Genomic DNA, 25,388 nt, shown 5'->3' with positions numbered 1-25,388 from the left:
AGTTTATATTAAATAAATTGAATTTAAGTGTGTTGACCTTATTTGGAAGCACGGTGACGACGGCTTGCGCCTGCTTGGGCTTCTTGACGTTGGCCCCGTCATCACCTTCTCCCCGCTCCCGTTTGTCCTTCTTCTTGCGTTTCTTCCTCACCCTGTCGCCGCCGCCGCCGCCGTCGTCCTCCTCGCTCAGGGAAGAGGGAGGCCGCGGGGCCGCCGCCGCCACCACCAGGGTGGGGGCCTTGCAGTGATTGGACAGGCCGCCCACGGGGGCCAGGATCCGGAGCTGCTGGTCCTTGGAGCCCACCAGGAGGTGGTGGCCCCTGGGGACGGCGGCCAGCAAAGTCTGCGTGCCGCTGCTGTGCTCCGGCGACGCCGGAGACGCCGACGAGGCCGGAGACGGCGGCGTATGCTTCAGGAGGCGGCCCAACATCTGACAAACGACAACCACAAATGCTTCAGCTCGTCAGCATGTCCCAAAATCTTCATGTCAGCAAATTGAAATGCACAATGTTGCATGTTAAGATCAAACGAACAACCTTACGGGGATTTGTGATGCGTGTGACATGTTTTGGGCAATGAAGAATGGCTGTCGTATCTAGGAGTGTGACAATATATATCGCGATAAATCGTGATACTTTGTCTCCCGATGGATTATCAATATGCATACGCAAGTATCGCGATACAACCACTATAATGGGTTTGTAGTTTTTTGTGTGGAAGGGTTCTTGCGACTCTCCTCAAAGTTGCTTCATGTCATTAATAGCGATTTATGATATATCAGCGATTTACTTAATTCATAAACCACCCATCGTGGCTCCCCTGTTTTCTGAAGTTTTTGTTACACTTGTATCGATTCCTTACGTACACTTTTTAAAAGCGACACGATACCGACCCCGTCAGGCCTTGACCAATCGACCATTCAACTAGGGCTGCTATAATATGAAAAAAATAATAATAATTGGCATAGAAATAATATTTAATAATTCTATTTATTAATATTAATTAATAATCATTATAAATAATACATTATTAATCAATTAGCAATGTATTATATTATAATACTTATAATATTTTGGCAATAATTGAAATCATGATAATTCAAACGATTATTTCTTTTCTTTGTTTTTGTTACAAAAAGAGAAAATGTTTAAGCATTTAAAAATATTAAGACCAGTTGAAAAAAATAGAAACACTGTGTCGCGTCAACGTCGGGCTTGCACATCCAAAAGACTGACTGTGGTTGTTTCCATGGCAACAGCTCAGGGAGTACGCCTTGAGCAGATGTTTTATTTTGCCATTTACCTTTCTTTCAACATCTTGGACTGTTTTTCTGTGTTTTGGTAGAATGCCTTATTAATACAAATGTACTGAGATGACATTTCAATCAATGTCATACACACGCACACACACAAAGAGGGGCATCCGGGCTGTTGCCATGGAAACTGTCTCTTCCGCAGCGACGTGGCGTGGAAAGGCAGACGTAAACACGTGGTCGCCATGACGACAGCCTTTTGTTGGCCGCCCGTGCATTCGTGTCCCTTTGATGGACGCGTTTGTGTGACGCGTCGTCAAAAACATTGTGAGGTCATCCATACTGGAAATTCTTCCAGATTTTGTTTTTTTCTTTTCTCATTGAAGTTGGAACAAAGAGTTCACATCTTTATTTATTCTCCGGCTTTCGACTCGGCATGAGACTCGACATTGTTTGCATATTTTTATGGGGTTTGTTTGCCGCTTTTATTATTATTTTATTATTATTACTGTATTGTTTTAACTGCCTTTGTTTTTACGCACTTTCTGGCACTTTTTTTTTTTTTTTTTTTTTTTTAAATTTGAACAAAACCATTCCAGTAATTACAAATAAATAAAATGGGGTTTTTTTGGCAAAATGTTTACCGCTGGATGATTTTTGCTGCTTTGTAGCCCCTAAAATAATAATAATAATAATAATAACAATAATAAACAAAATTGCCAAAAATGAAAACGCCGATCATTTTCTCTTGATACGATCAGCTGAAAATCATGTGATAGGGCCAATCCTAATAATAACTACATTAATGTTAAAAAAAAAAAAAAGAAACACATGCAAAATTGCACTAAACAAAATCCGCCACACAGCAAGGCCGCGTAAAGTGAACCGCGTTATATCGAGGGAATGCTGTATCGTGATACGCATGGTATGATATGATATGTATCGTGATATTGTGAGGTTGTTGACGATACCCAGCCCTTACTATTTACACTTGTGAGCATCCTAAAAGTCATTGAAAAGAGGGCTAAATATATCAATGTGTAGTTATTCTTAACACGGGTTAAAATTAGCCTGCTACGCTAACGCAGGCTGAATAAAGCAGAAGCACACGCGCGTGCACACGCAACCCTCACAAACAGCCATACGATACCAAAGACGCACAACGATTGGCATCGCAGCTCACTCTGCCTACAGGGATGACGTCGCAAGCTATAAAAACACGCACACAATTGGAATCACGTGCAAAAACACAGCAGCAGCGGCAGCAGCATGCTGCAGTGTCGCGGCGTCTGCCAGCCTAGGAAAGCCCCAGCGAGCGCAGCTGCCGCTTGCACTCGCACCGCCGATGAATCAAGCACACACACACACACACAAAGAGCGCATCTCTGACAAAAAATAAATAAAATAAATAAGTAAAGCGCATGGCTCTGCAGTTTCAGCGCTGTTACTGCGGCAGCCGGGACACAGTTAGCATAAATGCTAAGCTAATGAGTGCTCCTCTGTTCGCAATATTCCCATTCAAAAGTGCTCAGGGTAACATTAACGACATTCAAGTACTCCTGAGTTCACATTTAATCAATATACTGTATAGCATCAAACGAATCTGAAACTTTTTTTTGTTTGTGTGTGTGAATATGATTAATTGTTTTCAACTACTGTTTTACTTACATTTGTCCAAATCCTCCAATAATTAATTAGTCTCCCAACTAGGACTGCACATCATGATGAATCTGTCAATTTTGTTTGATTGATCAATGAATCAGATTTCCTTTGAAGCATTTAAATTCCATCCCTTCATTCACAAAACAAGACTTTATTTCAAACTGACAGTGCGGAATTTGGTGAAATGAAAAGTAATGGACATACATTTGTTTGGCTACTTTAATTAATGAATACTGACATATATATATATATACTACCTTAAAAGTATGAAGTAGCCACAAAGTAAGAAAAAAATCCTGGAAGTGGGGAAAAAAAAGATGCATCGAAAATCGTGATAATCATCGTGATAATCATTCAATAATCGAATTGTATCACCCTTAATCGTAATCGAATCGAATCGTGGGATAGCACACCCCTAATGTTTGCAATGCTTTCATGGAGGACGACAATCACACGCAATATATTACTGTCGAGAGGTCAAAATTCCCACGATTTGGACAATTTCAAGTTGAACAAATGTCGCTCAATGATGACACACAAACACAAACACGGGTATTTCTTTGGGGGTCTCTGGAACGGTTTAGCAAACATTTCAAATTCATTCAAAGTGGACAGCGCAAACGGGGGTAAGCAACCAACCTGCTGCTGCTGCTGCTGCTTGTCCTTCTTGTGGATTTTCATCTTCTACGTGGTCACTGCATCTGTCGCACACGCACAAATAAACACAAAACACTCAACTTTGTGAATGACATGCGCAAGTCGTCATGTTTGCGCCGCCGATTCCGATACCGATTTTCCATGAGTGATACAGTAACGTGATATCTATGGTGGCCGGCCATAATCGGAGGTGTGGCGTTCCCTCCATTTTGTCCGGGTAGCTTTCTCAATTCTAGCGAGCTTTTTACATCTCTTACAGGCTCAGTCTGCTGCAACACTTTTTTTTTGTGGACTCTCTGCATGAAAGTCATTACACGCTATCACGTGAGCTCACTTTTTGCGCTTCGTCGCCAAAAGTCAGGCGACGGCCACGGAGGCAAACTGGGACAACAGTGGTGACGTCATGTGAAGCACACGCACGCACACACAAACAACAGGTTATTTTAATTCACTAAAACGAAAAAAAAAATGTGTGAATGAAATCCAATAATAACAAAAATGATTTTTAATTAAAAAAAAAAATGAAACTACATTTTATGTTTAAAAAGGACCAATTAATTTCGTAAGTAGAGGTACCACTGTATTTGCTTCAGCATCCAGAATACCCCGTCAGGCTTTTCTTCCTGATACCAACCCCCCCACCGCCACCCCCATTTTATTAAACGTATTTTCTACTGATGGTGATCGCCCGTCTATCGCGATACATAATGATATTGATTTATCACCCAATTCAAGAGACCCAGAATAGAACCTTTGGACAACAACAAATGGAGAAGGAAGATGATGTGAAACTTCTTGACTAAAGTTTGAAGGGACTTTTGAACAGATTTCACTCACCCCCATCCAAACAAACTCCCTGGAACACGTCATCTGATTTTCAAAATGTTTGTTTCATTTTTCTATTTTGTTTTCATGTTTGTACTGATGCTTACTTAGGTGGCCATTCCACCCAGAGTCCATCCATTTTGACAGACTTTTAGTAGCTACTACAAACAATTCCTGAAAGAAGCTGGAATTATTAAATATAATTGTTTCATGTTGCTATTGGGTTGTTTCTTTTGAGGTGTACATGGAAATGAATCAGATGTAATCAATTTGTCATCTTTTCCATTGTGTACATCTTGTGGGACTTGTTTTTCCCTTAGCATCGCGTCGTTTGTATGTGATTTTAACTCGTATCAAGGCAAGAATTACTCTCTCTCTGCTTTTTGATTGTGATGTGAATATTTGAAGGCTGTGCTAACCTGCGTCTTCGTCCTCCCACCTGGGCCAGGTAAATGTGAGTGGACACGAGGCGACCATTTACATGCACAGTGCTTTATCTGCTATCTTTTTTACTGTGACAAAAAAAAAAAAAAAAGTGAATGTTTACGCCGAAAAAAAAAGCAGGCGAGCTAGCTAGCTAGCTTAGCCTAGCCTAGCTAGCATCCACATCGCTCGGGGGGGGCTCGGAGGGGGATGCTAGCCGACGCGGCGGCTAACGCTCGGCTTTGCCCGTCTGTGCGAGTATCCCGCCCGTGACGTGTTCGAAGAAGCTTCGCGAGGAGGCGGTTAGTCATTTAGGAGGCAAATCAACACCATTGGGCGGAGAACGAGCAGAGCCTCGCCGGCTTGTGTTTAGCTCCTGTCGCGTTAGCCACCTAGCTAGGCTCTGCTAGCTCCGTCATGTCCCCGCAGCGCGGCGGTATAAACACATTCCCGGACAGCCGCCTCCTCCTTTACACGTGTGAAGTTCGGAGGAAAAAAAAAAAAAGAAAGTCAGTCCGGGGCGACGCCGCCGCAAACGACGACGACGATGGATGGATGGATGGATGGACGGACGAACGAACGAACGAACGAACGAAGCCCCGGCCGGCCAACCCGGCATGCCGCTCACCTGCTCCGGCGGCCGCAGCAGCCACGCTCCCTTCTCCGCTCAGCCCGGCGAGACGTCCACTTCCTTCCTTCGGCCCGGTGAGCGCGGAAAAACCGCCGCTACCGCCGCCGTTGGCTTGCTTGCTGCTGCTGCTTATTTCCAAGGACACAAAATCGCCATGACAGTTAGGAAAAATGCATAAAAAATGAGCGGGCGGGCGGGGAGGGAGGGGGGAAGAGGGTGATGGGGAGGAGGGCAGCAGCAGCAGCACGAAATGGGGAGGAAGAGGAGGAGGAGGAGTGCATCAGTGGTGGGCTCCACATCCACAAAAAAAAACAACAAAAAAACACATTCGACCGACTCCTCGGAGCCGCCGCCGTCGCCGCAGCATCCCCTGAGTTGGAGGAGACAAAATGGAGCACCCCCACCCCTAAAAAGAAAAAAGAAAAAAAAAGAAAAAGAAAAAGAAGCGCGTTTATGACCGGATGAGCGGGAAGTTGGCCAGCTGCGGCCGCGTACGTGCGCGCGCATAGTGTACCGCAGGTTCGACGAACACGTTTACCTTTGACCCCATGACCCGGTAATATTACCAAGAATAATCCGACTGTTTACATAGACAGCGTGGGGAAAAAAGCGAATAAATGTGAAAAGGAGGAAAAAGAAAAGTCACACGAGCAAAATAAAGTCTTGTTTTGAACTTTTAAGAAAATAAAGTTGTAACATTACACACACACACATATAAAAAAACAACATGTTTTTACATGAACTGTTTTTTCACTGAAAGAACAATGCAAAAAGAAGTAAACAACACATGCTTAAAAGTACGCACACGCCTCCTCACCTTGGGCTGCCATGTTGGCTCAGACAAGCCGGTGTGTCTGAGGCAGTTGCCATGGCAACTGATGCCGATCTCCTGTTGCCGCGCGCGTGTTCGCGTTTATGTCACAAAAACAAAAGCACCTCATTTGCTGCACATCGTAATGAACCACGTATCCGTCTATCCATTTTCTATTAACACTGATAAAATATGTAATATATAGCTAGATATGATCAAATATGATCTGTCAGTGAAGACACCTTGATGTCCAGGTAAAGTGCTGATTAAGATTGTTTTATAGTTTCTTTTCTTTTTTTTTCTAATGGCATATTTAGACGCAAAATAACAGTAGGGGGCGTCATGGTGCAACGAGTTGAAAAGAGGCCTCATAGTCCAGTTGCAGACTTTTTTTTTTTTTTTTTTACTATATTAACATTTTGAACAGGCTCCTTCAACGCTGTCCCTCAACTTTTGCAGACCCTGAAAAGTTTTGCTGCAAGAAAGACTTCGAAAGGATGTGTGTGACTGCCAAGGTTATTTTAGTGAACCAAAACTAAAATTCAACAACAATTTCCTTAACGAAATAAAAGAAAAAAGAAAATGCTTTTTAAGAAACGAAAACTAACAAACTACATTTTATGTTTACAAAACTATAATTATGGCAAACATGTCCTTCGTTTTTGGTAATGAGTTGAATGCATGAGCCATTGAGGATAATTTTTAATGTGATTTTAGGATGATGTATTTTTTATATGAAGTCTGTCATGTTTTTTTTTTCCTTTTTTTTATTTTAGGGTTATAAAAATTTGTAATTTCATTTTTGATGCAAAATTGAACTGGATTGTCCGAGTGATTGTGTATATATATTTTTGTCCTTTATTGTTGTGTTGACAAAATTCATTACAGTATTGTTCATTTGTATTCTGTCAATAAAAAAAAAAAAAAAACATGTCCAGATGTTGTTAAAAAAAAAGAAAAAAAAAAGAGGCGGAGTCATGGAGTTCGAGTGGAAGCGAAAGAGGAGGAGGAAGTTGAAGCAAAGGAAAGTAAACAAAGAGGGATGAGGACGAAGGGAAACGGAGGAAGAGGAGGAGGAGAGGAGAGGAAGGGTGGGAGGGAGTGTTGAGGTTTCCACAGTCGAAGCGAGAGCGAGAGAACAAGTCACGTCGTCGTTCGAAAAGCTCCTCAAAGTGCTAATCAGCGACTCCATCAAATGCGCGTGCGCACCGCACGCACGCAACATGTTTACAGGCGACGCAAGCCAGCTGACGAGCGACCCAAACATCGTCCACGATGGAACCCTCGACCGACCTTTGGACTCGCGACTAACTTCTTCCTAAAATTCGTCGTCTTCATGCACGCCGCAAGTAAGTGACGTGCCGCGTTCCCTTAATTCATAATATTAATCATAACACTCGAGTGATGATGATGTGCTGTGTGTTACATGGAAGACGTGTTGTGACAAACTAAACAAACAATTCCAAGAGTTCAAAGCTGCTGAAAGTCAGCTGTGTTGTATGAAGCAAAACGGAAAAAGATTAAAGTATCAATAAATAGTCTGAATACTGTCACCAGTAGAGTTGTTAACGTGAATCAAAAAGTGAATCAATTCTCAAATTAATCGACAACTATTTTAAGAATCGAGTCATCGTTTTTGGAGCCTTGTAATTTTAAAATTGTCCAAATCCTGATTTCAGCACATCAACAGTAATTTCCGAAGAAGACTGATAATCTTCTGTATTGAATCCAAAATACGACTTTTGCAAACATCTGTTTTGAATTTGGAAAACAATGAGCAAACCAAACCGCTAACATAGTACAGCATCAATCCACATTTTTGTCACGACATGAATATGAAGTACCAAACAAGCAATCGCTGGATCTATGTGCTATGTTAAAAATATAAGCACAAACGTGAATGTAAACAGCAACAATAGTCAGCAGTGTTGTAAGATGGCAGAATGTACAAAATAAGCAGTATACATTAGGGGTGTTTAAAAAAAAAATCAATTCGACAATATATCGCGATATTATAGCACACAATTCTCAAATCAATTCAATAGGCGGCCCAATCGATTTTTAAAATATTCAATATTCAACAAAACGTCTTAGGGAAACAAAAAACCCTAAAATTCAAAAAACAATTTCGTTAACAAAATAAAATAACGAAAATGCTTTTTAAAAAACGAAAACAAACAAACTACATTTTATGTTTACAAAGGTATAACTATAATTTTAGCACAAAAAAAAAGAAGCAAAAATTCGTTTTAGTCTTTGGTAATTAATTTAATGCATAATGAGCCTTTGGGGATGATTTTCAATGTGATTTGAAGTCGATTTATTTTGATATGAACCAGAATAAGGACGTTTGAAAGTGTGTCACACAGAAGTGACATCATCGAGCAGCAGCCAATAGAAAAGCACCAAAAGATGACGTCGCTCCCATGCTGTTTTTTTCAAATATTGCGCAAGTAATACACATTAAAAAAAAACTAATACTGAAACCAAACGAAAACAAAGCTAAAATTAATAAAAACTAACAGAAGCACCCTGAAAACTAATTAAAACTAACAATTTTAAAAAAACAATCCTCAAAACGAACTCAAATGAAAAATTCCCAAACTATAATAAAACCCTTTTTTTTTGTGAGGCATCCCAGCAAGCCAAAGTGACACCATGCTGCCTGTGTGTGCGTGCGTGCGTGTTGTGGCTCTCGGCAGGCGTCGCTCGCCTGTTGGCCACAGATAGCTACGTGAAGATAACGGAGAGCTAAGCGCAGATAACGGCGAGCGCAAGCGTGCAGCGACATGCATGCGATGCACGCTTCCACAAACGGCTAAAGTAGCTTTTTTTTTTGTTTTTCTGATCAGACGTTGTCTGGCTTTTTCATGGCAAAATATCAGACTCAAACCGGTCTGTTACATTCATTTTAATGGGGACGTATAATGTCATTTTTTTTAAAGGCCAAATAAAATGCCAAATGGGGTGCTGTAAGGATAAATAATCACATTTGCTATGCCCAAAATGTGATCAAAATATCATCAAGAGGGCAAAAAAGCTAAAGGTACTCCCACAAGTGCACAAGCGCTAGTACTAGCGCTAGCTAAGGGAAAACACTGCGGGCTATATGACGGAAGAGGAGCCAAAATGGCGGACAAGGAGCCAAAATGGCGGACCGGTGTCGGTACCAGATGTGATCGCGCTGCCAGATTGTATCGGGATGACGTCACGCAAAAGTATTGTCCGTTTACAATTGTTCAAAATAAACTTTATGGACTAAAATTGTAAGGCAAAAAAAACGTAAATCAACCTAAAAATATAAATGCATGATACTTTAACAGTGAAAAAAAAATAGATTGAAGCGACTTCGCACTTGCCGGTGACGTCAGTACAGCAGCGCTAACCAAGTTAGCTTTGTTTTGGTTTCTTTTTTTTTTTAGCTGTTCACAAATCAATCACCATAACAAAAAAACCATCTTCATGATAATATGAACACATTAACAATCTAAACTGACAATATTTGTCACATCTGAGACAATTATTTTGTGTATTTATAATTTAGTCAATCTATTTGATTAGATATTTTGCGGTTATATTCCTAGGTTTATTTACATTTTTACTATTTCAGTCGGTACATTTTGTTATTTAAATGACATCTTTAATATTTTCTTTCCAATCTTTGCCGCCAACTGGATCACTTCCAGCCAATCCTGTAGAGTAGAAGAACTGTCATTGCTTACAAGTCGATTTTTTTTTTTTTTTTTAATGCCTTGTCCAACATCCTGTCTACGTGTGTGGGGCATAGTTGCCCTCCCTGGGGATCATGAGTCACTTCTAACCTCTGAACTCTCTCCAGCGAGCGGTTCTCGTTTGAGTTGGCGCCGATCCCAAAAGAAGAAGCAGACGAAAGATAAATCCTTAAAGATGCGTTTCAACTAACATCTGCGGCTTCTGCATTGTCGTCGTTTTTCCACGTCGCGTTGTTTTTGTTTTCCTCGGCGCTCGTCCTCGGTTGCGAGTGGAAACGAGAGGGAAGTCCAGAGCAGGACAACAAAGGGAGGAAACGCGGCCTCGCAGTTGAAGATGACTCAGTCCTTAATGTGTGAGGGAGACGGAGTCAAGTCGTACAATAACAGAGGGGATAAAATGGAATAGAAACAAGATAGGTAATGCCTTCATCCTTCTCTTAAATGGGGAAATTGTGGTTTGACTGCAGAAAAGTGGACATGACAAACAAAAGAAAAAAGATCAAAGACGCCCAAAATAAGTAAGCCTTGGAGAGCTGAGGTCTGAAGTCTTAACATTTCTAGTCTCAAGTATGAGGTAGGAAGTCTAAGGTCTAAAGTCCAAAGGCAGATCTGACTTCTGAAGTGGGAAGTTTTAAAATCTTAGGTCCGATGTCTGAACTTTAAGGTTTTGGGTATGAAGTCTGAGGTCGTCTAGTATTTGAGGTCTGAAGACTAAGGAAGAATGTCTTGCTGAGATCGGATTCTGAGATGTTAACTATAACGTCTGTAGTCTTAAGCTTACTACGAAGTCTGAAAGTTAATCTCTCAGGTTTGAAGTCTAAAGTACGATGTCTGAAGTCTGTGATTTGAGGATTGTAATCTGAAGTGAAGTCTAAAATCTGTCTGATCTCTGAGATCTAATGTCTAAGATCTAACATTTTAGGTGAGAACTCTTAAGCACTGAAGTCTAAGCAGGGAAGTCTTAAGTTCTGAAGTCTGGGAACGGAGGTCTGGGCTCTGAAGTCTGGATGAAAACTCCGGTCTGAGATCTACGGCCTGAAGTTTGAGTTCTGTAGCCTTAAGTCTGAACTTTAAGGTTTTGGGTATGAAGTCTGAGGTTCTAGTATTTGAGGTCTAAAGTCTAGGGAAGAATGTTTTAGGTCTTAAGTCTGAGATATCAGGTGAGATCGGATTCTGAGACGTTAACTATAACGTCTGTAGTCTTAAGCTTACTACGAAGTCTGAAAGTTAATCTCTCAGGTTTGAAGTCTAAAGTACGATGTCTGAAGTCTGTGATTTGAGGATTGTAATCTGAAGTGAAGTCTAAAATCTGTCTGATCTCTGAGATCTAATGTCTAAGATCTAACATTTTAGGTGAGAACTCTTAAGCACTGAAGTCTAAGCAGGGAAGTCTTAAGTTCTGAAGTCTGGGAACGGAGGTCTGGGCTCTGAAGTCTGGATGAAAACTCCGGTCTGAGATCTACGGCCTGAAGTTTGAGTTCTGTAGCCTTAAGTCTGAACTTTAAGGTTTTGGGTATGAAGTCTGAGGTTCTAGTATTTGAGGTCTAAAGTCTAGGGAAGAATGTTTTAGGTTTTAAGTCTGAGATATCAGGTGAGATCGGATTCTGAGACGTTAACTATAACACCTGTAGTTTTAAGATTACTTACTATGAAGTCTGAAAGTTCATGTCTGGGGTTTTGAAGTCTAAAGTATGATGTCTGAAGTCTGTGATTTGAGGGTTGTAATCGGAAGTAAAGTATAAAATTTTGTATTCACGTGTTTTTGTTTGTCCTGTTGAGTCAACAGCTGAAATAGTTTTGGTGACTTTGGATCACAACTGGGAAATTAGTACGTTTTGGCCCACCCGTAAGTCACGGTGCCCTGCATTATCTTTGGGAAGGCCAGTGTTTGGAAGGCTGCAGTTTTTCGGGTCAGGCGTGTGTGGTCTTTGCCATCAGCGAGCTGACGATTGGGGAAACAGGAAACAGGACGCCTGACAACCACTTTTTCCTGCTTTCAGGATGTCGGTCAAGCTGCGATTTGACTCGCCCTCCGACGGAAATCCCATCCATCGGAGTCGATCCTTCACGGGGTTCGGCTCTCTGACTGGACGGCGCCGGTGAGTGGTAGCATCATTAGCAGCAGGCTAACAAAACCTATAAATGCTTGATTACTGTACTTAGATTGAATTGTTACTTGTTCATAGAGAGAGAGCAAAGGAATGTCAACCATGGTGGAAATCTCAAGATTTTAGGGTCTTATCAAAACGCAGGGATTGCAGCAAGTTGGTGGAACGAGATCGGAGATGGAAGAGCCTTACTTAAGAATTGTTTGTTGTAGACAAAAACAATTTATGGAAAATGTGTGGTTTTGGTCTTGCACCAGCCTAAAAACCAGCAGGTTCTGGAATTTCAAACATTTGAAGCCTAATCAGACAAAATACAAACAAAAAGGTCATTTTGTTGTTTTCATTTTTAGACAATTTAGCTATTTAAGCATTGTTGTAAGTCAGAAGGTTAGCAAAACCGTGAAAACACGTTTTGATAGCATTCTAGTCAAGCCAATGCTAGCTCTTAGCTTTTGGTTTAAGTAACGTAATTTGCATTTTTGCCTTCTCTCCAGTAGGACTATTACACAAGTTTAGAAAAAAAGGGAAGGTAGTTTGTGTGTGTGTGTGTTTTTTTTTATGAAAACAGATGTTTCTGTATTTGTACTTCAACTTAAGTTAAAGGGTTTGAATACTTTTCAGGCCGTCCTCCGCTCGCAACTCATTGCGCTCCAGCGTTGTTTCCGAAAGAAAAACTCCACGAGCCCCTTTGACTCCCAGAAGAGGTTTCGGATCCGTGTGGTCGCTGCAGCCAGAGGACGTGGACCGCGTCTTCCAGGCGCTGCGCAAAGGCCTCAGGTAGGATTTACTCCTGCAGCGATTGGGGCCGTCTACGGTCTGTGGTCCAGAACGCTTACGTCTGTCCTCTGTCGCATAAAGCTTGATGTCCGAAGTTTGAGTTCTGAGGTCTGTTATCTAGAAAGAGAGTTCTGATGACTAAGATCCGAAGATTGGTATTTGAGGTCTGAAGTTTAACATCTGAGGATAGAAATGTGACATCAGAGGTCTGAAAACAAATTTGGGATTTGGATTTTGGAAGGATTGCTATCTCCAGTACGTTTGACGCTCTGAAATTTGATGTCAAAGCTCTATGATCTAAAATATGAGGTCTGATATCTTAGCTGTGACAACTGAGACCCGAGTTCTGCAGTCTGATATGATCATTTGGGAGTACGAGATGATCATAAACCGATTTGGGGTCTTACGTGCGAGTCCTGAGAAATGACATCTGAGGTCTGGAGTCGAAAACCTTCGATCTGAGGTTGTGCGACGCCAGAGGTCTGAAAGCTAAGATCTAAGAAGTGACGGTCAAACGTTCGTAACATGATTCTGAAAACTGAGGTTGGAAGTCTGTGAAATCTGTTCTTGCTGTGCGCGTGCGTGTGCGCAGGGAACATGTGCAACGCCACCAGACCGAGATGGACTTTCTGTCTTCGCGCCAGCGAGAAACCAAAAGGAATTCCAGACTGGTGAGCTCACGATAACCTTATCGATACTGTTATCAGACGTTATTAACGAGGGGTGTCCCAGAAAAGAGAAGTCGTAAATAATCTCGTTCTTTTCCACTTTCAAGATCATCGGTTCTTGTTTTCAGTTCTGAATGTTTTGAGGTTCTACTCACGACAGGGGACAAATTTTAGTGGGATCTGCTGACCACCCAAAAAAAACATTTGTTTGTTTTCTTCAAATAAATATATACAATCCAAATAAAACCCAAACACAAGAACGTTTTTAGCTGAATGAAAGTTGCGTAACTCGTCCGTTTCTTATCTTTGCAGGGCTTTCAGTACGACCTGGACAAGGTGAGAAACTCTTAGCTTCATGTCTCTCACAATAAGAAAAAAACAAAAAAAATCACGTTTCGTTCTCCTCTGCTCCTGCAGGAGATTCGAATCCAGGAGAGGTTTATCCGAAAGCTGGAATTCCAAATCAGCAAGGTAAACAAACACCAGACGCAAAATCATTCTCTTAACTTCTGACAAGTCCAAAGTTACTTGGAAAAAACGGAAAAGAAAAAGAAAAAAATCAACACGTCAACGATTCAATTTTGAGTCAAACGTCTTCCGAGATCAACAGCAGTTGCAATGAGAATGAAATCACCTCGATGATTGTTCGCCGGCTAAATAGTTTCACAGCAAACAACAGCGCTAGCTCTCTAGCTAACACCAGTCGATATGTCACAGTTCACTTTTGGTAGCTTCACTGTATCACATATTTTTTTTTATATATCCTACATTAGCTTTTGTTCAGAATGGATTTTGAAGTGATGATTTTTCTGCAGTACACGGAGAATCATTTCACATTTCATGACAAGAAGCTAACGTTCATTAGCCACAACTGCCGCCATCAGTCAGCACGGCAAGCGGCTAACACTTTAGCCGCTTAACAACATATTTAATAAATTGAAAAAAAAATACTGTGCTGTATAATAAGTAAATTAAAAAAACAACAACAACAATTTTAATGGAATAAATGAATGTAAATGAAAAAAAGAACATATGGTAAATGAAAAATAATTTATAATAAATTAAAAATCATACCAAATTGAAAAAAACAAATGAAGAAATATATATAATTAATGGGATTTTATTTAATTTTTTTTAAGCGCAGATTTCCATTATCGCGGGTAGTTTTTGGAAGGTAACACCCGTAAGAAACACTGTCGGGAACGCTGTACTGTAATAAGGCGGGAAACGTGCGGTCCAATTAACTAGCGAGCGAGCTGATAATGATTCCTACCGCCGATTTGAGGTGGACGAGCTGTACGAGAACTACTGCGTCCAGTGGCGCCTGTGCCAGGGCGCCGTCAACATGAAGAGGGCCTTCGCCCTGGCGCCCTCCACCAGGGAGTCCCGCGAGAGCCTCCTGGAGCTCGGACGCAACCACAGACACAGCGCGCAGGTCGGCCACACGTTTCCTTGACAAATCACCTCGTCCTCATTGCATTTGTTATTATTAGAGTTTGGCAGTTTTGCATTTGAGTTACTTTTGAGTTTTGTTTTTTTACATTGAGTTAGTTTTCCAGGGGGCTTCTGTTAGTTGTTAAGTTAGTTAATAAATACTTAGTTTTAGTTCATTTCAGTATTACTTTTGTTTTGTTTTTTAAAAAGTGTATTACTTGTGCACAATATTTAAGAAAACAGCATGGCAGCGACGTCATCTTTTGGTGCTTTTCAATTGGCTGCTGCTTGATGACGTCACTACTTTCAATCGTCCTTATTCTGGCGGTTACTATAATTAATTACCAGAGAGTAAAACCAAGGACATTTTTGCTATTATTTAGTTTTGGAAACATAAACTGTAGTTTGTTTGCTTTAAAAAAAACAAAACATTTTTATTTTATTTCGTTAAAATTGTTTTTTGAATTTTTAGTTTTTTCCTTAGTTTTAGTTCACTAAAATAATCTCATGTCCATTGCAGAGACTGACTTGAAAGACATGTCCTGTTAGTTTAGATTTAGCTAGTTTCAGTATTAGCTTTAGTTTTTTTTATTGTTTTTTTTGTGTATTACTTGTGGGCAATATTTAAAAGAAACACCACAAGAGTGAAATCTGCACCAGTGTTTTTATGGTTTGGGAATTTTTCATTTGAGTTAGTTTTGACTTGTGTTCTTCTCTTTACAGGACATGTCGACCATGGAGGGCGAGCTGGAGGTCCTGTTGGGAGAACTTCACGTCAAGATGAAAGGTAGAAACGGTCGAAGCGGATGCTTACGTTTGAGCGAAGATCATGTGAACACCTTCACCCTCCTCCCCCTCCACTTTTAGGTCTCATCGGCTTCGCCCGGCTGTGTCCCGGAGATCAGTACGAGGTGAGAGGCCCAGACCATCCTCCATGTCAGGACAGGAAACGGCAGCCGCTCCCATGCGTGGCTCAAGCAACGCCGTATATAGACGCTACATAAAATGGCGAAAAACCACAAACTTAAAAGTTGAAAAAAATTCATTAACTAAATGAAAAATGCCTCATTCGTGGTTTCCAGGTTGTGATCCAACTGGGCCGCCAGCGCTGGAGGATTCGCGGCCGCATCCAAAGCGACGACGCCCAGTCCTGGGACGAGGAGGAGATGCTCTTCCTGCCGCACATCAAGCACAACTTTGAGATCAAGGTCAGGCCGCCTGGTGGAGGGCAGGGATGTCACGATAATGGCAAGAATTGGGATATTAAAGCAGCACATCTGTTTTAAAAAAATAAAAATAAAAAAAGTCAGGTTGATTTCCATTTTTGCACTTCTAGCACCCTCTGATGGCTAGTTTTATTTAATGCGGTTTAATTTTCACAAGGCATGTTTTGGCCCTTCTATGTTTAAAATACACGATAATGGTCAGATGAAGGGGACCATAATATACAATTCATATATATATATATATATATATATATATATATATATATATATATATATATATATATACACACACACACAATTTATTGTATTTATTCTCATTTAATTTAAACAATTTATTTATTAATTTTATTAATAATTGTTTTATTAATTTATTGTACTGCTTGTATTAGTGTATTAGTATTTATATATTTTTATTTTTCCATTGCTGTAATGTACAAAAACAATATTGTGTATGTTTTTGTCGTATGAGCTCATTTTTTTACAATATTGTGACCTTTTGTATCGCCAACCTCCCCACAATATCGTGATCATTATTGTATCGTGACCTTCATACTGTGTTCATATCGTATCATGATGACAGTAAGGGGTGGGAACCTCACGATACGATATGCGTTACAAAGGCTCAGGATAACGATTATCTGATGATGTGACGATACCGCTCAATTGATCTCCGGCAGGAAATCGATCAGATCTCGATGTTGTGTTGCGCTTACTCAGGTTTCGGAGGCCAAGGGTCTGGGCTGGCAGCTGGTGGGCACGGTGACGTGTGCCAGCGCGCACTTCTTTGTGGCGACTCCCCAACTCATGCTGGTGGACATCACCCAGCTGGGGACCATCAAGCTGCAGCTGGAGGTCACCTGGAAGTAAGCGAGCCAGACGCCGCCATCAACACCAAAACAACAACAATTATAACGTCACGTTTGTGCGCGGAGTCCGTTGGACTGCGGCGAGAAGGCGGGGCTTTTGTCGAGCGGCCGACCGTCGTCGGGCTGGAGCAGGAAGACTTCGGTGCAAAGTTGGACGGCACCCAGCACGCCCTCCTTCTCCGAGAAGTACTTCATGGTGAGTGTGCGCGACAACAAATCGGAAAAGCGAGCTCGGTCGGGTCGGTAGTTTGTTTTCGGGGTGGTTCTGCTAGTTTTTAGTTCGTTAATAAATGCTTCGTTTGTTAGTTTCAGTATTAGTTTTAGTTTATTTATTTATTATTTATTTTTAAATAATGTGTATTACTTGTGCTCAATATAAAAAAAAAAAAAAACAGCATGGGAGTGACATCAACTGAAGGTGCTTCAAACAAGTCTGAATGTTGATTGATTGTGTTGCAGTCAGTGGTGCGAGAACTGCAGGACGGAGGAGGAGGAGCTTCAGTCCCACTCCGGATGTCCAAAAGTGGGCGGGACAGGGGCGTGTCCTTATTGAGCTACCTGTCACATTCTTCCATCGCGTCCAGCCTATCACAGGCCAAGACAGCACCCAGGTACACGCCCACCCTTTCGCCATTTTCAATCCATCCATCGTGTGATCGATCTTTCCGTCCGCGCAGCCTGAGCAGCAGCAGGGCGGGAAGTCAAACGCAACTTTCCCTGGAGGAGAACGGCGACGAAGGAGGCAGCAGCGGGCGGAGACGGAGGAAGTTGGGCGAGGAAGAGGAGGAGCAGGAGAACCAAAAGAAAGAGGAGGCCTGGGGAGGAACGTTTGCTTCTCCTCCTTCTATTGAGGATCCAAACAGGTGACAACAGTGCTGAAAATGGCAACACGAGTCACGAGTCTATCTTTCATGCAGTAGTCAAACTATGGAGGACCAAGACTGCCAAAATTCTAAAGAAATAAATGACTAAAAGTGAAAATAAAAATGGATAGGAAAAATATCTAATTCACAAATTAAATACAAATATATTTATTATGTATATATTTTGTCTTGTTTTTATTTCCATCCGTTTTCTTGACCGCTTACTCCTCACAAGGGTCGTGGGGGGGGGGGGGGTGCTGGAGCCTATCCCAGTTGTCTTTGGGCAGCATGCGGGGTACACTCTGAACTGGTTGCCAGTCAATTACAGTGTTTTTATTTCCATTTTTTAAATTTTTTTTTGGGTATTTAATTTTCAAATGATATGTTTTTATATCAGTTTTTAAACTTCACTTTTAGTCATTTATTTATTCATCGATTCATTTCTTTACTTTGAATTTTGGCCGTTTTGGTCCATACTGCCAGGATGAAATGTTATTCAAATGAGGGGGCGGTCCTAAGCGGTTGGCTATGGCTAAATAAATAAATAAAATGACAAATAGTGAAAATAAAAATGGTTTAAAAAAAATAATTCAAAATGTACATACAAATGTATTTATGAATATTTGTTGTTGTTTTTAATTTCCATTTTTACTTATTATTTTGTATTTAATTTAAAAAAAAAAAAAAATTTATATATTCGTTTTTAATTTCACTTTTCATTATTTATTCAGTCATTTATTTATTTTAAATTTTTGGCAGTTTTGGTTGTCCGTATAAAACAAGTTAAGGAGTTTTAAGGCGTCAACTTATGCGGAGAACTTTTTTTTTTTTTTTTTGCCACCTTTAGGTCCAGCACCCCCGACATCCTCAAAGACAACCCGGCAGGAGTTCCCGCGGAGGCCGAGGACGACGCGCCCGATAGCGTCAGCCACGAATGCAAAGTTTGTACACTTCCTTTTTTTTCTTTTTTCTTTCTATCTTGATACAAATCTCGTTTGCATTTTCTCTGTAATTGCAAAAAACGTTTTTGTTTTTTTTCATCACAATCGCCTTCCTGGTCAAACCGTGTAAAAGCGACTTCTGACTTTCCCACGCCCTTTCGACAGCAGGACGTCGCCCGGGTAACCCCGGCGGCTGGCGGGGGGGCGTGGCCCGGCGGCGGAGAACGTCGCGCGCAGGCCTTGCGACTGGGGGCGCTGACGGCCGAGCTGGAGAGAAACTTGCGGACGGCGCCGGCCAGCGGCGAGAGCCCGCTGAGGGTCCTCAAGCAGCGGCTGGAACGCATCAACACCATCCTGAGGGTGAGACGCACACACACACACACGACGTCCACAGGGGGGCGCTGGAGCGCAAAACTGCTCCCATTGGGGGAAAAATAAATACAAATTCTCCGATTGACGAAAAATGTTCTTGCCCCAAGATGGCAAAAATGGTTATTTTTATTAGTTCCAGTTATTTAATAAATACTTTGTTTTCGTTACTTTCAGTATTTGTTTTAGTTAAAAAAAAAATGTGTAGTACTTGTGCGCAATATTTCAAAAACAGCATGGGAGCGACGGCATCTTTTGGTGCTTTTCTATTGGCTGCTGCTCGATGACATCACTTCTGTGTGACACGCTTTGAAACGTCCTTATTCTGGTGGTTACAAAATAAAATATAGCGACTTCAAATCACATTTAAAATCATCCCCAAAGGCTCATGCATTCAATTCATTACCAAATACTAAAATGAAGGATATTGTTTTGCGATAATTATAGTTTTAGTTACGGTAGTTTTGTAAACATTAAAAAATGTAGATTCAGTTAATTATTTTTTTTTTTTTTAAAGCATTTTTGTTTTCATTTTATTTTGTTAACCAAATTGTTTTTTGAATTTTTCTTTGAGTTTTTTGTTGGTTTTGGTTAACTAAAATAAACTTGGACAAGAATGTAGGGACGAGGTAGCTAGCTGGATGAGGTCAGTGGGTACATTTTATGTAGCTAGGTGGGAAGCTGTATAGGCAGCTAAGTAGGTCTTATTTTTATTTTGTTAACAAAATTGAATTTTAGTTGTAGTTTTTCATGAGTTTTAGTGACATAAAATAACGTCGGTGAACTCTGAATTCCCTCAGAACGACCTGTCCCTGATGAAAGCGTCGTCGTCGGACGACACCTTGGCTGTGGAGGAGGTCCTCTGCAGCTTTGACTTCCTGTCACATGACGACGACACTTCCTGTTTCGGCAGGTGAGTTTTTTTTTTTTTTTAATGCATATAGTATGTGTATCAAGGAGTGAGAGACCGATTCTGGCTTCTTTTTTCGAGGCAGATTTTTCATTAGTTTCAGTGAAGTAAAACAACGTTTGTAAAGCGCCGCTGCGCGTCTTTGATGTTCCGCCTATTCCCAAGAAGCGCCGGCCCCCCGTCGCAGGACGACCAATGGGCTGGCGAGGAGGAGGAGGAGCCGGCGCCGGTCGCGCTGACTTGCGGCCACTGGGGTCTGGACCAGGTTCTGGAGACGCACCTGGACGCCTGCTGCATCCTTGTGGAGGTTCGCAAACGCTTTTCCTTGCAATCCGCACGCTTCTGCGCAACTTCCTTCTGACGTTGGTCGCGCTCGCTTTCTCCGCAGATGCTGCAGCGGGTCGACTTCGCTTTAGCTCGTGCCGACCTCCTGGACGACGTTTCGCAACAGGCGGACGTCCTCAACACAATCGCATGCTTGCTGCTGGAGGACAAGGACAACATCGCCGCTCAAGACTGTCAGTACAACTAACGAGCTAGCTAGCTAGCCTGTGTAGCATGATGGTTGCTTACTAGGGGTGCACGAGTTAAATTTTGGAAGATCGGTGATCGGCTTTCACGTTTACTACCTGTTTGACATGTATTAAACACGACACAAAAAGGAGAGAAGATGCTCAGTTTGAGGCTTGAGAGGAGAAACTGACTGATACAATTCACTACTGCGCTCTGTGGAAAAACTAAACTTTTTTCCCTTTCAAAATAAACCGATCTTTTCCACCAATCTTATCTCCCTCTTCAGAGGGGTGAAAAGGTCAGCCCTCTTTCTGCTGAGATGACTAAACGGATTTTCATTTTTATTTGAGAGAACCACTTGATGTGCAGTTAAAACAATCCATTTGTACTATTTTGCCGATATTGTTAGATTTTTTTCCAATAAAACAAGATTGGAACACTAAAGGTAAAAATATCGGCAAAAATCGGGATCGGCAGGTCATACTTTTTAAAAGATCAGGGATCGGATGGAAAATTGTGATTGGTGCACCCCTATTGCTTGCTTGTTTTTGTTGGTTATTTGGTTACTTGGTTGTACTACTTGGTTGGCTTGGGAGGTTCATTTGCTGGTTGGGTTGTTTGTCATTTTATGACTTTGTTGCTGGGTGGTTGTTTTTGTTGTTTAATTGGTTGGTTCACTACATGACTCGGCTGGTTGGGTAAATTTGCTACTTACTGACTGATTGGTTGGTTGCTGTTTTTGTTTTCGTTTTTTTTTTGCTGGTGGTTTGTTCACAATGTTCTTGGTTTCATGGTGGAGTTGCCTGCTGACTTGTTTTTTTTGTTTTTTTTAAGATAGATGCTGCGTTGTCAGCTCACCGTTTTTTTGTTTTTTGTTTTTTTGGTCGGACGTTGCTCGAATGTCCTCTCTTGTGGTTGTCCAGTGTTTCCCGAAAATCAAAGGAGCGCGGAGGTTTTGCAGTTCTGGACCGACTGCGTGCGAGACGCCGATTCTTCTTCTTCTTCATCTTCTTCTTCATCTCCATTCTGCTGCCACTCGGACAACTTCGTCAACGCCCTCAGGAGACGATACTCGCACAAAATTAAAGCCAAAACCAGGGCCAAGCAGCCGGGGCTCCCCGAAAGAGGTAAAAAATAATAATAATAATAAAAAAAATAAAAATAAATCAAAGACCTGTGCGTCACGCGACATAAACATGCGTAAAACATTTTAACGGGAGCGGATTGCGGGTCTCACTCTCGAAAAATAAACACGTAAACACACACGTTCCCGTTTGACAAAGGTTTTTTTTTTCTTTTCTTTTTTTTAAATAGTTTGAAATGTCTTACCTTAAGTAGAATTCTGTGTCCCATTGGAGGCAACTGTTGAATCCTGCTAAATAGTCATTAAATCGGCGTGCTAGCTACAAGCTATCCGACGCACGTCTACGCGAGTCTTGCATTTCTTTTTCTGATCTAATTTTGAACGGTTGTCAATACGTTGAACGCATTAGCGCCACCCTTCTTTAGCATAGATATCTATGGTGACGAGAAGAAGGCCACCGGCGGTATTGCATGACTACGTCTTCATCTTTCTTTTTTCCGATTGGCGGCTGGCGGGTGCTTTTGGTGCAATACCGCCACCTTCAGTAAACGGAGTGTATGCACATGGCAGTAATTAAACTGTACATTTTTGTTTGTTTTTTAATTAACTAGTCTGAAAGACAAAGCGAAAGACTGAACACTGATGTAAAAAAATGTAAGGTAAAATTAACCATTGAAAGGCTAAATAAACTATGCATAATTATGTACTACACTGTAAAATAATAAATTGTTAGGGAAAAAAAACAACCAACAACGAAAAAAAACAACTGTAATTTTCAAGCAGCTGGGGCGCCAGAAAAATACTGTGGAAAAAAAACCCCAGAAAATTACTTTCTGGTAAAATAAATAAATAATAAATAAATACATCACATTTCATCTTCGGGCGGCTGGGGCGCCAGAAAAATACTCTATTAGGTGTCTCTTATGATACAGATTTGTTTTTGTTTGTTTGCAATTGAAACCAGTGAAAAAACTATGGTGCATAAAAAGTGTCACAGGATTGTGAATATCATAATTTGCCAACATGTTTTGGCCTCTTTATTTACACCGCCCGCTGTCGTCATTGATTGAAATAATTGTTTTGAAATTGTCATGTGGAATAAAACTGTAGCGGCATTGTATTCAATTCTTAATGTAAAAATATTTGTACTATCACACCAAGTAAGAGCAAGAATTTTAACAATAAGTGATTTTGATGTGGTCCGAGTCAGCAAAAAGCGTGTCCGATGTTGCCGTTCAGTGTTCCGCAGGCTCCTGCAGCAGGTGCAGGCGGCCAGCAGGGCGGCGCTGTGGCCCCCTCAGCCTCCGTGCACCGCCGACAGAGTGAGCGTCTTCCAGCTGTCTGTTTACTTGACGCGATGCGACGTCTCCGCGCCGGGCGAGCACGTCGCCCGACTCTCCAAGGAAGGTGCGTGCCCGCCCGTCACTGAAAAAACACTGACCTGTGTACACCAATGTAAATTGTTGAAGTCACAGGGCGGCCATCTTGTTACTCCCACCTCGCGAGCAGACGACTGTATCAACTATACATATAGATGACATGTATAGCTCAGAGGCAGTTAGTATAAGGCCGGGGGCGGGGTTTGTGGTGGGGTGGTAAAAAGTTAAAAATGAAAAAGTGGGCGGTATGTGCTGCTTTGAAGACCCCCCTTTTCAGTGGTCTTGTCTGAACGGCTTTTCAGAGCGCTTCCTGTCGGCGGTGAAGGGTCCGAAGCGGCGGGAGGCGCTGACGCGGATGACGTCGCGGCGGGGCGTGGCCCGCCTCCTCCCGCTGGGCTGCACGCTTCGGGCGACGGCGGCGCTCCTGACGGACGCCGACCGCAAAGTGTGCCGGGCCGCCGCCCGCTGCCTGAGACGGGCCGCCTCCTGCCCCGCCTTCCGAGCAAGGGTACGTACGGACGCCACGCCCCCCCAGCCCCCGTGTTGTCAAGCATGCGGCTCGGCTCACATTCAAAGTGCACGTGTGGAACGATCCGATTGGATTCAACTCAAGTGGGATTACGATTCGATTGGATTCGACTCAAGTGGGATTACGATTCGATTTGATTCGACTCAAGTGGGATTACGATTCGATTTGATTCAATTTAAGTGGGATTACGATTGGATTCAACTCAAGCGGGTTTATGATTCAATTCAACTCAAGTGGGATTACGATTCGATTCAACTCAAGTGGGATTACGGTTCGATTTGTTTCAACTCAAATGGGATTACTATTCAATTCAATTTAAGTGGGATTACGATTCGATTCAACTCAAGCGGGATTACGATTCAATTGGATTCAACTCAAGTGGGATTACGATTCAATTCAACTCAACTGGATTATGATTCAATTTGATTCAACTCAAGTGGGATTACATTTCGATTGGATTCACCTGAAATGGGATTATGATTCGATTTGATTCAACTCAAGTGGGATTACGATTCAATTCAACTCAGCCGGATTATGATTCGATTTGATTCAACTCAAGTGGGATTACATTTCGATTGGATTCAACTCAAGCGGGATTACGATTCGATTTGATTCAATTTAAGTGGGATTACGATTCGATTCAACTCAAATACAAATCCATGATATACGGTATTTTAAATAAGTTTAATGTGTGTTGTATGAGTGCATTTGTGTTTTTAATATGTTTTTCCGTACGTGTGCGTGCGCAGGCACTCGTTTACTACACGGAGAGTTTAAGGAGCACGGACGCCATCATCCAGCGCAACTCGTGTTTGGCGCTCAAATGTTTGGCGGTGAGCGAACGAGCGGCAAAATCATCCGCCGTCTTTTTGCCGCGCCAAACTTTTTTTTTTTTTTTGGTCGTCATTTGTGTCGCTCGCGCAGGCCAGCGAGAGTTTGGAGCACATGGTTGAACTGCGCAGGTGTCCCGATGAAGACGTTCGAGACGCCGCCAAGGAGGCGGTCCTCTCGTTCGGTATCGCTCTCTCCTGATTGGCCGATGATGCCTTTCCTTTTTTTTTTGTGTGTGTGTGTCTCATTTTGATGTGATTGTCGTCAGGTCAAAAAGGTCACGCGGCCTTCCAGAGGATGGAGCAGCTCGACTTGGAGATGCAGGAAGACTTTTTTCAAAATTTGGAGACGGAGATCACCTTCCTATAAAAAAAAAATAAATTTGCTCCTTTTGCTTCCATGTTAACTTTTGATACATATTTAAATAATAAACTGACGCTAAATACGACACAACCGCCCACAATGTCCTCACTTAGTTGCTGCCACATGGAAAACAGATTTTGATGGTCTGGTGGACTAGATATGACCAAAAATGAAAAACAGAAAAATACAAAATATTTGTAAGGGTGAGTCTCTAGAATATTCATAATTTTATTTGTAAAAATTTATCGAGGCTTTAAAATATGGAACAAAAACAATTCTGTATTCTTCTCAAATAAACACAATTTTTAAAAGGTCAAAGACAAAAACAAAATAGTTTAAAAAATAGACTAGCATATTCATATTTTTAAAAAATTAAGGCTTTAAAATATGGAAAAAAAATCAGTATTCTCTGATAAACAATTTTTTTTTAAAAGGTCAATTAAAGACAAAAACAAAATAGGTTAAAAAATAGTCTAGAATATTCATATTTTATTTTTAAAATTTTAACAAGGCTTTAAAATATGAAACAAAAACA

General features: G+C 41.6%; 2 protein-coding genes across 10 annotated transcripts in view; one reads left to right on the top strand and one right to left on the bottom strand.

The window, feature by feature from the left end:
• chd6 (chromodomain helicase DNA binding protein 6) overlaps positions 1-22,107 on the bottom strand; it is a 52,832-nt gene extending 30,725 nt beyond the window's left edge. For 3 of the 9 annotated variants that reach the window (XM_077529038.1, XM_077529044.1, XM_077529047.1), the window contains exons 1-6: positions 21,997-22,107; positions 16,862-17,062; positions 15,794-16,154; positions 5,448-5,575; positions 3,554-3,615; positions 38-430 (exon numbers count right to left, since the gene is read on the bottom strand). In XM_077529038.1, the coding sequence (XP_077385164.1) occupies positions 38-430; positions 3,554-3,595 (435 nt within the window). In that variant the 5' untranslated portion in view covers positions 3,596-3,615; positions 5,448-5,575; positions 15,794-16,154; positions 16,862-17,062; positions 21,997-22,107. Of the gene's footprint in view, positions 1-37; positions 434-3,553; positions 3,616-4,815; positions 5,354-5,447; positions 5,576-6,267; positions 6,286-15,793; positions 16,198-16,861; positions 17,063-21,996 lie in introns of those variants that run through there. The other 6 variants (XM_077529045.1, XM_077529040.1, XM_077529039.1 and 3 more) reach the window with 6 other exon arrangements.
• Positions 9,444-24,890, top strand: ripor3 (RIPOR family member 3). The gene is made up of 25 exons (XM_077529065.1): positions 9,444-9,479; positions 11,993-12,091; positions 12,722-12,877; positions 13,470-13,548; positions 13,858-13,881; positions 13,963-14,016; positions 14,831-14,980; positions 15,703-15,766; positions 15,847-15,890; positions 16,062-16,187; positions 16,923-17,068; positions 17,138-17,267; positions 17,531-17,682; positions 17,749-17,934; positions 18,782-18,875; positions 19,041-19,235; positions 20,045-20,157; positions 20,320-20,461; positions 20,543-20,672; positions 21,591-21,794; positions 22,991-23,158; positions 23,433-23,638; positions 24,409-24,492; positions 24,584-24,674; positions 24,759-24,890. Exons 2-25 carry the CDS (start codon positions 11,994-11,996, stop codon positions 24,857-24,859), a joined length of 2,937 nt encoding a protein of 978 aa, XP_077385191.1. The 5' UTR covers positions 9,444-9,479; position 11,993; the 3' UTR covers positions 24,860-24,890.
• The last annotated feature ends 498 nt before the right edge of the window (positions 24,891-25,388 follow it).

This window comes from Festucalex cinctus, chromosome 8, assembly GCF_051991245.1.
Source record: "Festucalex cinctus isolate MCC-2025b chromosome 8, RoL_Fcin_1.0, whole genome shotgun sequence".
Lineage (NCBI taxonomy): Eukaryota > Metazoa > Chordata > Actinopteri > Syngnathiformes > Syngnathidae > Festucalex > Festucalex cinctus.
This window is presented reverse-complemented; position numbering and strand designations above follow the sequence as displayed.

Coding starts and splice junctions, on each gene's coding strand:
- ripor3 (XM_077529065.1), top strand. CDS start 11,994: ATGTCGGTCAAGCTGCGATTTGACTCGCCCTCCGACGGAAATCCCATC. Junction 13,549..13,857: donor CCAAAAGGAATTCCAGACTG/GTGAGCTCACGA, acceptor TTATCTTTGCAG/GGCTTTCAGTACGACCTGGA. Junction 20,158..20,319: donor GACACTTCCTGTTTCGGCAG/GTGAGTTTTTTT, acceptor CCTATTCCCAAG/AAGCGCCGGCCCCCCGTCGC.